Raw genomic sequence first — 14,090 nt, 5'->3', positions numbered from 1 at the left:
TAATGTTTTCCTGTTGAGACCTAGCTATTTGACCGATGACCAGTGGAGCTACCTGATAGCTATAGAGGACATGGGCTGTGGACTTCCCCCTCGGCCATCACCTACCCAGCCGGACTTTGGGCAGACTCTCCTTCGTCTCGCCATCCTATTTCTCTCCTACCCCTTTACCCCACACCCTTTCCCTACTAAGCTCCACTTGTCTCGTCTTCTACGTTCGTGAAATGTTTTTCTAGTAACTGATGTAACTTGTAACTTATGTAATTTTCTTACTTTGTGGAACCTTATGTAAAGCGCTCTGATACCTCCAGGTCTAGCCAGTGCTATATAAATCTCAAATAATAAATATTCTCATTCAGGTTTTATAGTCCCTTAACCATTTGTTTCCATGGGCAGTTTTTAAGAAAATAACTAGTTTTATGCCAGTGTCTTTGGAAGGGTGATTTTTTAATAAGTATTTTATATCCTGCAGGGTTGGTTTAAATGAAGGTCAGGCGGCATATCATCCACAGAGCAAGTTTCCAAGGTGAACAGCAGGTCGGGGCTGATTGTGATATTAGTTCAAATTAGATGCTCAAGTGGTTTTTGTTGATCGACCTAACACTAAGGCATCTGCAGATGTATGCTGGGGAGGAAACAAATAGATTGCATCACTAGAAGACTAGGAGGGTAAGGTCATTATTTAACTTGGGCATGCTCAGTAAAGATTTTGTGGGTATGGGTGGGGTGGAGTCAGCAATGTTACTATCGAGGATAATGAGTGGGGAGTGAAGGAAGAAGGTAATAGACATATCACGTAAACATGTAGATACCAACTAATGATGGAAGTAAGCCATTCAAACACTGCGACAGGTGAGGATTTTGACAGCGTAAACAGTTACTCTGTGATAAAGGCTCTTCATTCACCTAGAACCCCAGGCTTTGCCTGAGCAGTTTAGAAAAGAGGCAATATTGTCATTTAAAACTATTTGTAGTAGCTCCTCCTCGCCAGAGCAAGAAATATTGACCATTTTGTGGTTATATGATGTGGAAGGGATAACCACCACTAATTGTTTCATTAATTGAAATCCTGTTTACTTTATAAAACTAGAACATATAAGCATTTTGAGTTTGATTTAAATTCGGAGGAAATGTTTACATGTGTTGAATTTGGCAAATTAAAGATGAAAGTGTTCATATTTACAACATGCCGTTGCCAGAGCGGGGATTTTTGTATCTCAAATGTTTAGTATAATCAACAAATAACCCCCAGCATTAGTAAAATGGACCTTTGTTAATCAATAAGGAGAAATGATTTATATCAATTATCATTTACAGTGAAGTCCAACTGTGACATCACAGGAATCGACAAAGAGACTTAATGTAAATTTCCAGGGTTTATTAAATTAATTAAATTCAATCATTTGTTCAGAAAGTATTTAAAGTTTTAGTCATCATTATTATGGAGTAAAATAAATCCAAAAGTCGATATTACAAAGCAAGATAGAATACCACATTGGGAAGAATTAGAAAAAGAATGCGGAATATGCAGCAAGTATGTTCCATAAATGAAGAATCCCTAGTCCAAATTAATGATGTTTTGACGTAAATGGCATTTCATTTCAACAAGCAAGATAAAGTGTCAGTTTTAGAAACAGAAAATGAAGGGCTCTAATGAGAGAATAAAAATGCACAGGCATGAAGCCTTAGCACTCGAGCAGTGGGTATTGGCACAGCCTGGGAGGGTATTCTCAGCTCAGTCAGCAGGTATCTCTAAGATCTGCTCCTAAGTTCTGCAGTAAGCATTCCGGAAGTCAGTGTGAGAGACAGAGAAGCTATACGGAACACACATTGATATAATTCAATCAAAGCATTAATGGCCACAATGTTCCATTCTCTTTTCCCGTGAACCAATCATTTTAAGCAAACATTAGGACCAGGTATTTCTCACTCCTTCACAATAGGCTACACAACCATGTCCTTGGTTTGTTACTTTGAACAAATCTTGTGGTTCAGACTGTTCTTCCCAGTTGCGCTTCCTGGCATCTCCTCCCCTCCCGGTGAGAACCTCCGTATCTATCAGTTGTCTAATACATAACAAATGCCTATTCACTAGCTAACGGGAGGCTTCCGGAAAACTGCAGCATCTGCATAGGAAGAAAGAGAAAAACATCTCATGCAAAACAACAGTGCGACACATGAAAGCAGGCCTCCAGACCCAACGTGTAAAGTTTACATATGAATTGGCATCAGTAAATAGGCTAACTTAAATCATTAAAATAGATTAATTCAAGTGGTTGCTTACAATGTCTAACTATAGTTACCTACTTCAAAAGAGTGTGATGTTATTCAACACTGAAGTTAGCACTTTTCAGTTAAATGTGTTTAGTTTGCAAAAAGAGGAAATCCGCTCTATCACCGTCTTCCAAGATGTTTATGGGCTTTCAAAATGATCTGACCTGACCCTACCCCTTCTGACCCTATGAGCGCATATGTACTTCAAGATCAAATTTGTGTGCGTCTGTCCTTGAAGTGATTTTGTAAATGTCAGGACTGGTGTAAGCCAAGAACTTTTGGTTTTTCAAAAAGAATAGCATATAATAAAACAAATACATATAGTGGGCTTTGCTTCATCTTCCTTCAAGCTTTGGCTTGAGAAATTGTCAGTCACATTATGGATCAGCCCACAGGACAGGAATTCGGTGTCTGGAGTGCTGGGGTGTTTGAGTGACTGCATTTTTATTCTTTAGAGCACCACACTTCTGGATCTGTGTGAGCTCGCTTGGGGACTCATTAAGAGACCGCCTGTCTCCAGTTTACTTAAGCTTCTGAAATGTACGGAGCATGTTTAGAAAAACCCCCTTCAACAGCCCCAACTTCATTGGTGCTGCCGAGTTTAACATCGATCCGTTGTGCATCACATCTGCTCCACAGAGGGACGGCTCCTGTGTGCACAGGCCAGCCTTTGCAAAACCAAACAAGCATTTGCAATGCAATAGGTCTCGCATTATAAAAGTGTGAGCAGCTGGCATTGCTAATAATAATGCAACACTAGCTATTGGCTTTGTAAATGATAAATAAATGCCATTATGTGTTTGTTTTATAAAATAGATTAAAAAAGGCATTGTCATGAACAATGCCAATAGCTTAAACTTTTGCAAATGCGAGACCTATTGCATTGCAAATGCTTGTTCTGTGTGCAGCCCTAATTTCCTTTCCTCTGCGTGGGTAAAGACAAGCCAGCCATCTGTTCTGGGAACGTGGTCCTACGTAAACATGTCACCTTGCAGTCAACGTGGCGCTGGCTGGTTCCTGAAGAGCTCTTCTTAGGAAAGCACTCGCTGCTTCTTTAAATGACCAACTTCTTTTCTGCTAATTTTTATAGGTTTAGGGACGTTTCGTAAGAAATACTGTTCTTGTATATTTTTCTCTTTCGAGTTATTGAACCTATTATTATTCAGAGATCTAGGCAAACGTGTACAGACTAATGGAGAATTATGTACTTGGAAGCATCAGTGCTTTAAATGGAAAAAAAAAATGCAGGCACTAACTAAATGTAACAGAAGGGGCGAAGCTAAGGGCGTGGCTTGGAGACAAGCAGTTAATTTGATATGTTCTTGGTGTGAAACGGTGCACAATTACGCAGCAACAGTTCTGCTATTTGTAGAGCATTTTTTTTGTCTATGTATTTGTTGTTAAATGCATATAATTGCACAAACATTGCAATGCACACACATTTTTCTATTCACTGAATACCAGCGTATGCCCAGGACATTTGACAAACCATGGAAATATTTCTTGATTAAAATATTTTCCCTGATCTTTAAGGTGGAAATGTCCCTGGTTAGCTCAAAAAGGCAAACAAACCCACACTCTCAGATATTCACCAAGTGGTATGCAAGCAAAATAAGCATACACAGATAAAAGCACAGATACTCACCCAATTATATGCGTTTCCACACAAGCCGGTACAGAAAAACGAAAGGAACAGAGGGCAGAAAGGCACGAAAAACGAGTGGCACAGAGGGCAGAAGGGCACAAAAAAAAAGAGGGAAACGAGTGGAACAGAGGACAGAAAGGCACAAAAAAAGAGTGGCGCAGAAGGGCACAAAAGACGAGAGGAGCAGAGGGCAGAAGGGCACAAAAACGAGTGGAACAGAGGGCAGAAGGGCACAAAAACGAGTGGAACAGAGGGCAGAAGGGCACAAAAACGAGAGGAGCAGAGGGCAGAAAGGAACAAAAAAAGAGGGAAAACGAGTGTAACAGAGGACAGAAAGGCACAAAAAGAGGGAAAACGAGTGGAACAGAGGGCAGAAAGGCACAAAAAACGAGGAAAAACGAGTGGCACAGAACAAGAGCGCACTGAAGCTGACGAGGAGGGAGTGGGAGGGGGGAGTGGGGGCGGGCGCAGTGGTGCGGGCCGCAGTTGTAAAAGGCAGGGAGAGGGTGAGATTGAGGAAGGGAAAGATAGGGATCAAAGGAAAAAACAAGGGGGTGGCAAATGGTGTGCACTTTGATGTCCTCAGTGGCCCCGCGGCTCACTGAGGACATCAAAGCAAGTGATCAGGCAGTGCTTTTCAGGCTGCCAAATGGTGCGCGCGCCCAGGGCACATGCACTGTATTTGGAGGCCTGAAAAGCACTGTTTGCACTTCCAAAACTCGCTTACTATAAGTCTCGCCAGAGCAGCGCTAAAGCGCTGTCTCAGACGAGACCTAAAAAGGTCTGCAGCGCCACGTATAGCGAAGCTGCTTTGTGTAGTATAGAGACTAGTTTGGGATTCTTTGTAGCTCAGTTGCCCAAGTAACATAAATTATAAATCTAACTGGAAAGTACATTGTTTTGAAAAAAAAGAATTGTGTTCCTTTTCTGAGAAATAATTGACTTATAAAAGATTAAAATGCATTTTTCACAGTGCAAACTATTACAGCACAAGGTCAAAATCATTCCATGCATTTATGGGAAAAAACATCACAGCCCCATGTGAGGTTTGCCCTTGAATGTTTAGCAAACAATAAATACTGCCAAGTGTAATGATTTAATGCATATCCTGGGATTTAAAAAGTACGAGTTACCAGTGTTGGCTCGCACAGACCGGAATGGGGGAACAGGTGGGAAGTAAAAAAAAAAAATATATATATATATATATAATCTACTGGCGGTCGCCAGTAGATAGTTATAGTTAGGACCGTGTTTCCATAGGAAATCTCAAAATTCTATTTTGAATAACTTTGGCGCCGGTTGACGAATCTTCGCGTAATTTTCAAAACTAATGGGGCGCTCCGCTCAGCTCAGCTCCTACCCTGAAAGTCTCGGGGGGGGATTCGTCAAGCGGGGGCCGAGACAAAAGGGGGGTCCCAAAATGCGTTTTCCCCATGCATTTTCCCATAGGACCTTTAGTCGAAGGTACAGCCCGAACGGCTGAACAGAATTACTTGAAATTTGGCAGAGAGGTAGTCCTCAGGTCAGGGAAGTGCCTTTTGCATATATGGAGTCAATCTGTTCAGTAGTTCCAGAGAAAATTGCAGTAAAAAGCACATACATATCTATAGAAGCGCACCGTGCGCGCACCCTAATGTGCGCGAGCGTAATTCTGATTGGTTGTTACATGTCAGTCAACGTTCGAATCGGTCAAAATCGGGAAGTGTCGGCCGCCATTTTGTTGGTTTTCAGTGCGAGAGTGTAAAAGGAAGTTGGCGAACGTGAAAAGGGGGCAGGGTAGAGAGTTCCTGACCCCCTAGCCTTTGTCAGGGGGTCCCTAAAGGACCCCGAAGGCAGAAAAAAACATTTAAATTTTTTATTAAAAAAAACGTAGGGGGTGCACGCACGGTGAAAAACCATTAAAAATAAATAAATAAATTTAATACGTAGTTTATTGAAAAATAAATATATAAAAAAATAATAATACATACATGACTTACCATTTAAAAAACCATACAAATTCACTGAAAAAACCATAGGTTTCACACACGTTATAGTTAGGAATTAGCATTTAAAAAACCTTGCAAATTCACTTAAAAAACTATAGGTTTCACACATGTTATAGTTCGGTGGATATTTCACTCGTAAAAAACCAATGAAATTCCCCCGTTATAGTTACTTCAGATAACTATAACTCGCGCGACCGCCACTCTATCACAAGGATGATGTCATCAGTGATGTCAAGTGATGCCACTGACCATGTCATGAGTGATGTAATATGTGACGTCATGAGCAGAGGATTGCGGGCGCGCGAGTTATAGTTATCTGAAGTAACTATAACGGGGGAATTTCATTGGTTTTTTACGAGTGAAATATCCACCTAACTATAACCTGTGTGAAACCTATGGTTTTTTAAGTGAATATATATATATATATATATCTTACCTCCTTGCCGCCACTGTCACATCAATTCTTGTTGTGTCTCCTCGTCCTCGCTCTGTTTCGGCCGGAAGCAGGAAGAACCCAAGCTCCCCAGAACCAATCACAACGCTGCAGTGCAGCACTGTGATTGGTCTGAGTGCTGTGGTTCGGCGCTCAGCCAGGGACTGGGAGCCTAGGCATGTTCTCCACCCAGGCTGTAATGCTGCCTGCGTGGAGAACATGCAAAGTGCGAAGGACGGTTTGGCCGGTCTGAGACTGCCGGCCAAACTCATGCGCACTGATAACAGTGCATACCACTCCCCGTGGGTACCTGTTATCCTCCTGGCCATGCCCTCAATACTCCAGGAGACAAAATAAAACGATAATAAACTATGGGTTATTATCGTTTTATTGTTATTTTCTTTACACTGCTGGAAGGGGTGCGACGCTCCTCCGCCATAGTTGAGCAGCCGCCGCTGTGAGCTACTGAGAAATGACCGAGCCAGGATACTACAACAGATAAATTTTTGGGCAGAGGAATTATTTAGTCTTAACTGCCCTCCATTTTTAGGTCTCGATCCGAGATTTAATGACTTGGAGAAGAGGGGCTTGAACCCGCCCGTCTTCTCCCCTGTTCTCCATTGGCTGGCCTCTTGAATTCTGGCCAGCCATTGGAGAAGAGGTCCGTCACTCCGATCAGGCCCCGTCCTTTTCGGATTCGGGGGCGTGTTTTTTTTAACAAATCTAATTATCTCCTCCAGCCAATGGCAAGAGGAGAACACGCCCCCGAATCCGAAAGCGCCGCTGCCTTTCTCCGAGGCATTTCTGCTTCGCCTCGGAGAAAGGCAGTGGTGTGCTGGACCGCGCTTGCCTTTTGCTCTGCCTTGTTTAATATTACTCCGGTCACCCTAGACCTTTGCATAGTGGGATACCTAACTAGGCTCTTACAATGTTGGAGGCAAAATTAAAAGCGCCACTGCTGTTCATTTGAAAGCTACATTCTATGTATACAAAGGTTTTACCATAATCATACGGCGAACCCGAATCTTCTTGTGCCACCCACCAGGATTACAACCAATCACGTACGAGTAAACATATTCTATTAGTGGCTGGAACCTGTAGAAATCATGGATTGGTTGGAGATTGTTTCTGGCAGGATTGGTTAAATGTTTTTGGTCGCGTTATTCATTGGTTGAAGTGGCTCGGAGACTGTACTCTAGTTTTGGATTGGATGAGAAAACCCTGCTAACTGCTTCTCAAGAATGCTTCTTAAGTGTACGTGATTGCGCACATCACGGGCACCGGATAAAATTGCAGTCCAGCCGTTCGAGCTCTTGGCCTCCTCCGACTCAGCTAACTCTAAGCCAGGTAGGAAGAATGTATCTGGTTTCCAGGAATCATAGGCTCTTGTTTTTATTTTGAGCAATTAAAATTTTGACGGGCAGGAATGGTAGCTTCCTCAGCCCCAAACTCCGTTGGTTTCTGTGTCCCCCCCCCCCCCTCTATCACCGCAGGAACTGTACTTAAAACGGAAGGCGCATATTGTTTTGCACCCTTCCCGTGGATGCAGAAACAGGTGACTAGTTTAGTCATGTCACTCGCCTTCCCTTTCTTTGAAAAGGACAGTATTCTAATTTTTTTTGTGTATACTTACGTTTTGTTCCTTGTGATCCTTTCACTTGCTTCGAGCACAGTAAACCGCGTTACGGAGGTCCTCTGCATAATTTATTACAGCTAATGTGCCGTATTTGCAGTACAGTCTGTACAGGAGATGAGAACAGTGTGCTTAATATTTTTTCTGGCATAGCAGAGCGCCCTACAAAATGTATAACGGTTTCCAATGGAGTGAAATCAGTGACCTAGAGTTACCCTAGTAGTAGGGTACCTGTTTGCCACTTACAATTCCTGCTGCTATTCGATTAAATGTATTGCGCAATTGCGGAGTGGTGTAGGTACGCTAAATTAGGAAATACATTAGTGCAGATACTCAGTACATCTCTGTTAAAAGCGTTAAAGAGCAGCTCTGCCCAGGTACTGCAACGGCAGACTAGGTGCAAGCGGCAATGGTCCAGGATCACTGGATTCTCTGGCTGTCCCAAAGGGTGCTGTGTACCCGGCTGGCTCGTGAACTGATTAGATAAGCCCCACATCAAAAGCAGCACAGAGAAATCTATACCTGTGCTCGGGGCTTTAAGCATACATGCCAACATTTCACAAGAGCAAAGTGGGAGATTTAAAAAAAAAAAACATCGGGAGAATGGGGCTTGAATCGGGTTACTGTCATGTATGGGCCTTGGAAGTGTGCTGCTGCAGGATTGCACATTTGAAACGCAAATGCACGTTTTTTTCTTACCTTTCAGAAGCATGGAGCACAATGGCAGGCAGAGAGAGGGTGATGCAAGTGTTGTGCACTAGCCTGGCAGGTTGCTGGCAGTGCATACCCCTCGCCCCCCCTTCACCACCCCCCCCCATATGTGGGGCAGCCCCCTAGTACTTCATAAGTCTTTTAAAGACCATTCACTTGTTAATGAGGCTTTGTTGGTTTTTCACCCCTTCTAGAGACCCTGCATCGACACTCTAAGTATTGCTGGAAGAATTAGCACGTTACATAATACTAAGCCCTGTCAGCTGAAAGTGAAACCCCCAAGGAATCGGGTTTTTGCTTGCAGGAATCGGGAGGCGGGAGACTAGCCTTGAAATCGGTAGTCTCCCGCCTGAATCGGGAGGGTTGGCATGCCTGCTTTAAGTGGGATTAAAAAACTGAGGGGGTCTCTGATAGAGTGCTGTAGTTGGAGGGCGTGGCTTAAAACACAAAAGCTAAACATCTGCGCTTAGTATAGTGTGCCGTCCAATTGGTATTTTGGTGCTTCTGTCCACCATTCATCCATATGTATAACACAACAAGTATCATTACACCTACAACAAGCCAGGGATATTGGCAAGCCAGGGCTATTGGCTTTGTCGAGGGTTGTAAGTTGCATAAGATAAATCAGCAACAACTGTCACTTCGTTGTATATAATATTGAAAATGCTACTTGCGGGCAAGGTTGTGGCGTAAGGCTAGAGAAGCTGACCTGCGAGCTGAGAAAGCAGGTTCAAGCCTCATGTTGGCTCAATCAACATCCTGTGATTTAAAAAGTGAATATGCCTTTGTATAATGTAACCAGTGCTCATGAAAAGCGCTTTAAGTTTGCACTATATAAAACTGAAAAACGAGTTTCTTGGAAATTACATCAAAGGCAGTGCCGGGTAGTACAATTGCAGAGTGAAGGGTTTTTTTTTTCCACCCTTAAAAGAACATAATAGCTGTCTTAGGCCTTATATAAAAAGTTTCAGAATGTCAAATAAAATGCTTGCAAAGCATTAATTTAATTCCCCAGAATCCAAAACTGGAAAAAAATATGTTCCGAACATTTGGAGCTCTGCAGCAGCTCAGGAATTCGATTTATGGGCCTCTATGAAAAATAGAACTCTCCTTTCAGTCCTGCTAAATACACTAAATACAAAGACACTCAACAGATGCTGGATGAAGTCGACTGTAGCATAGAAGAGAGAACAATACATCTGAAGGGGGCATGCTTTGTCGTCTGTGTGAATTATAGGGAGTGTGTATTCCAGTTCCTATGTGATTTCTGATGTGCTCGAGTTTGAAGTGGAATTTGTTACAGTTTCTAGGTGTTTTCTGATCCTTCTGAGTACTATGGGGAGAGTGTCCAGTTTCTACAAGTTTTTGTACCTTCCCGCCTTCTAAGTGGAGTGCATTCTAATTTCACAGTGCTTTCTGGTCTGTCTGATTTCTAATGGAACTGTGTTCCAGTTTCTAGGTGGTTTCTTATCTGCCTCAGTTTTGCAGAGAAGTATATTTGTTTCTAGGTGCTTTCTGATCTTCCCAAGTTTAAAGTGCAGGTTCTTCCAGTTTCTAGGTGCTTTCTGATCTTCCCAAGTTTAAAGTGCAGGTTCTTCCAGTTTCTAGGTGCTTTCAGATGGGCCGGGGTACTAAGGGGGGGGGATGTGTTCCAGCTTCCAGATGCTCTCTGATCTGTCTGAAATCTAAGGGGAGTGTCTCACATGTTCCAGATGTCTTTCTCCTCTTGTGGATGGTAAACAAAATAATGTCATGAGCAATGCCAATAGCTCTAACTTTAACAATGCCGAGACCATTGCATTGTAAATGCTTGTTGCAATGTGGAAACGCTAGGCATGGGCAGTTGCCAGCAATTTACGACTACAAACCCCGAAATAATTCAAACTGTGTCAATCATGCAATTTGTTTTCTATGTTGACAGTTTCCTGGAGGAGTTTTCATTTGCAGGAGAGGTTCATCTATCTGGCTGTAAGCAAAGCATGTACATGCATGCTTCATTAGAAAATCAACCAAATGCAAACCAGTTTTCCAACCACGGCGGAGAGTAACAGAATAACGTGGTGGTTTTGTCTCTCCAAGTTACTGGGCTGGGGACTCTGGTTCCAACCACATCTGAAGAAGAGAAGGACATGCATGGTCTACAAAACTCATGTATGATTCCATATGTGCACTGTGCGACTACAAAATGGCAAATTCTTCTTAGTATTGACAGACAGTAAAAAGCACCATTTATGTAGTAGTCAGGCACTTTTATTGAAGAGTTTATTCGAGGGGAGGGAGCAGGTTGATTTGCTGGCAGCCTAATCTCCACTAGCCGTGGTGTTTAAGAGCCACACATGTTGTTAGCTCTCCAGAGCTTTCCATGTTTTTTGTTTGTTTGTTTTAAATGAGGGATGTCTTTTAATGGGGCATGCTATTGTGCCAGAGCAATGCAACCGATACCACTAAACCATGGCACATGGTGGGTCTTTCCAGAAACAAACTGAGCCCACAGACTGCTGTTAATGGACATATGTATTTATTTAACAACCTCTCAATCAAAAGAAGTGCTGCACAGATCTCATCGCCAACAGTTCACAAGAATGAAATGCTCGGGGGAACGGTACACCAGCGTCCATCCCTGCACTCATTCAACAATTCAACCACTGAATAAGTCTTACATTCACCCTCACACATAACCACACAAACTTGGCAATCAAGGAAAGAGCACTTTCACTTTTAAAATAGCTACGCATAGTGGCTTTGCCAAAGCTTGTTTCCATGCAAAGGGGTTTAAACGTTGTTCCACTTCTTTCCTTAAAATACAGGGCTGAATCTGCCCTACCCTAGACTGACAATTGGCAAACACTTGATAATCTCCCCAGTGCCAGTGATGATTTGCGTCACGGTGCCAGGATTATTTATTGCCACACAGGATATTGTTGTTTTATTATGTCCCCATTCACGTCCTTAATATGCTTGCCCCACGGACAAATTATAGGTAAACATATAATATGGATCCTACCTTTTCCCGCCAGTGGGCTCTCATCTTTGACTGTCTTTGCCTGTAAAGTTAGTTCACTCATCTTGACTGCCATGCCATTGTTGAGGATCCTGGCTGTTGGGCGATTGCAAGCGAAGGAACTACAGACAACTACACACACCTAAGCTCAGTTTCCTGTTCCCAGATGTTCACCATATGCCTGAATTACAAAACCAATTGTGCACATTCGTTGCACTTGGTTGTGCAAAAGCCTTTTATTACAATAGTAAATTCATGTTATGTGAGGGATTTACTCACAATACTTCACCAGTATGATGTAATATTATCTGTGAGCAGATCTACTCACGGAATAGAGATGCTATACAAAGTAGGGGTCACACTGAGGAACCAAAGTGATGGGTGGAATGCTTGAATTAATCTCAGCCTCTGTTTTCTACTTGGGGCATATACCAGCCCATTGTGTTTTTGCCCACCATGCCACCTGAAGAAAGAACCAACCATATGCAATCAGCCTTGGCCCTGCTCCTGTACGAAGAGTTCAGCTTGAATTTCCAGACCTAGTCCCCTCTGAACAGGAACACAAGTAACACCACACAACTGTCTCTGCCACATTGGACCTCTTCAGCTAGGTACAGATTGAGCACTGAAGTAATGGGTGGAATGCTTGAATTCATCTTAGTCTCTAGTAATTCCTCGTGCCACATCCCAATTCTTTGGTTTTGTTTGCTCACCGTGCAACCTCAAACAAGAACCAACCATCTGCCATCAGTCTTGGTTCTGCTCCTGTAGGAATAGTTCAGCCTTAATTGCCAGTCTAGGTCCCTTTTGAACAGGAACACAAGCCTTTCACTAGCTCATAACACCTTTTCAGCCAGTTAGAGGTTGAGGACTGTGACACAGTGAGCAAGGTACCAATGCCTGGGCATTCCAAGGATGACGAAAAAGTGATGGATGGAATGCTTGAATTAATTTCAGCTGGTGGTAATTATTCATGGGCACCTACCAGTCCATCGTTTTTTGCGGTATTGCTCATCACTTTCAACTGCGGTTTTTCAGACTAATTGTTGTCTTTTTTTCCACTTGTAGCTCACCGAATGCAGCAGACGAGAGGCATGGGTGTGCCTGTGCAGAGGGTGTCAATGGGGGCATTTAACACTACTTCCAGAGAGTCCAGCCCTGGACGTCCACGCTGGTCAGAAGGAGCCAATCCGCAGCGGTTAACAGAACCTGTCCGAGGTCCAGAGAAGAGGATGACCAGTGACTCTGCTCAAGGCAAGATGGACAGTTTGGGTGCACCAACCAGGGGAAGCACAGAGCCAAGCCCTAAAATTGACTTTCCTAGACAGGTTTCGGCCCCGTCACTCAGTTCAAGACAAGACAGGATGGGAAGCACGCCTCCCCGCTCAGCCACAGTTCCTGTCCCACTCCACAGTGCAGGCAGCCCAAGGAAAACCTCATCACGGATAGTCCAACGAGATGGCTCTGAGCCACGGTCTGCAGCTATGCTCAGGTATGATGTGGGATATTGCAGGTATGATGTGGGATATTGCAAGACTGTGTCACTTGTGTTACAATTCTGTGGGATTCTCCACAGCAGTGCGTATCGGTGCTATAGGATTCTAGCACGGTGAGATTTCCATGTCAGAGCCTGGTCAATGCTGTCATACTACAGCAGCATAGGGGTGTCCTTACTAATACTTTGCACTGCCATAGGGGCCCTGCCATGCTAGAGGCATTAGAGCAGTGCACATTACTCAGCAGTGGCTGTCAGCACTGCAGCACTACCTTAGAGTGAGCTTGCCCCACACTGGCCTTGTTAGTGGTAGTTAATGGTAGTAGGGGTTTTCTCACAGTAACTCCCTTTCTGTTCTACAGAACCTCAGCAGTTGAATGTCCTTCGGGATAAGACTGCTGCAGGACATCAACAGGTGTGCCCCGGCAGTATCCTGTCATTATTATAGGACTGACACTGTGAGCTTCCTCTGACCGGGCCTGATCAGTACAGACATCCAGCAGAGCTTTATGCAGCAGTACCCCATCCCTGCTATAACCCCAACAGCGAGAGCGTTCTCCCAGCAGTGACTGTCACTGCCATAGGACTGCAGCAGTGCGAGCTACATCCTAGCAGTGCCTTGTCGGTGTTACATGGCTTGAGTATTACGAGCTTCCTCCCAGAAGTGACGCGACAGCACTATGATACCGCAACAGTGTTTGCTTCCTCTTATCAGTGACGTGACAGCGCTATAATACGACAAGTGCTTGCTTTCTCCCAGCAGTGACAGCACTGTGATCCTGCAACCAGTGGCGGTTCCTCCCTTAGGATGGAGAAGCGCCGCCCCCGCTTACATAGCAGCAAGCATAAAAATTAGCATGGTAATGAAGAGATTTCATTACCATTTTATTTTTCCGTTCAGCCGAGCCGAGTG

At 43.7% G+C, this 14,090-nt stretch overlaps 1 protein-coding gene across 4 annotated transcripts in view; it reads left to right on the top strand.

The window, feature by feature from the left end:
• GAS2L1 (growth arrest specific 2 like 1) overlaps positions 1 to 14,090 on the top strand; it is a 266,285-nt gene that overhangs the window by 215,017 nt on the left and 37,178 nt on the right. For all 4 annotated transcript variants that reach the window (XM_085634362.1, XM_085634360.1, XM_085634361.1 and 1 more), the window contains exon 6: positions 12,751 to 13,174. In XM_085634362.1, coding sequence (XP_085490488.1) covers positions 12,751 to 13,174 — 424 coding nt within the window. The remainder of the gene's footprint in view (positions 1 to 12,750; positions 13,175 to 14,090) is intronic.

Source organism: Triturus cristatus, chromosome 11 (genome assembly GCF_964204655.1).
Source record: "Triturus cristatus chromosome 11, aTriCri1.1, whole genome shotgun sequence".
Taxonomy (NCBI): Eukaryota; Metazoa; Chordata; class Amphibia; order Caudata; family Salamandridae; genus Triturus; species Triturus cristatus.
Note: the sequence above shows the minus strand (reverse complement) of the source record. Positions and strands in the feature narration are given on the sequence as shown.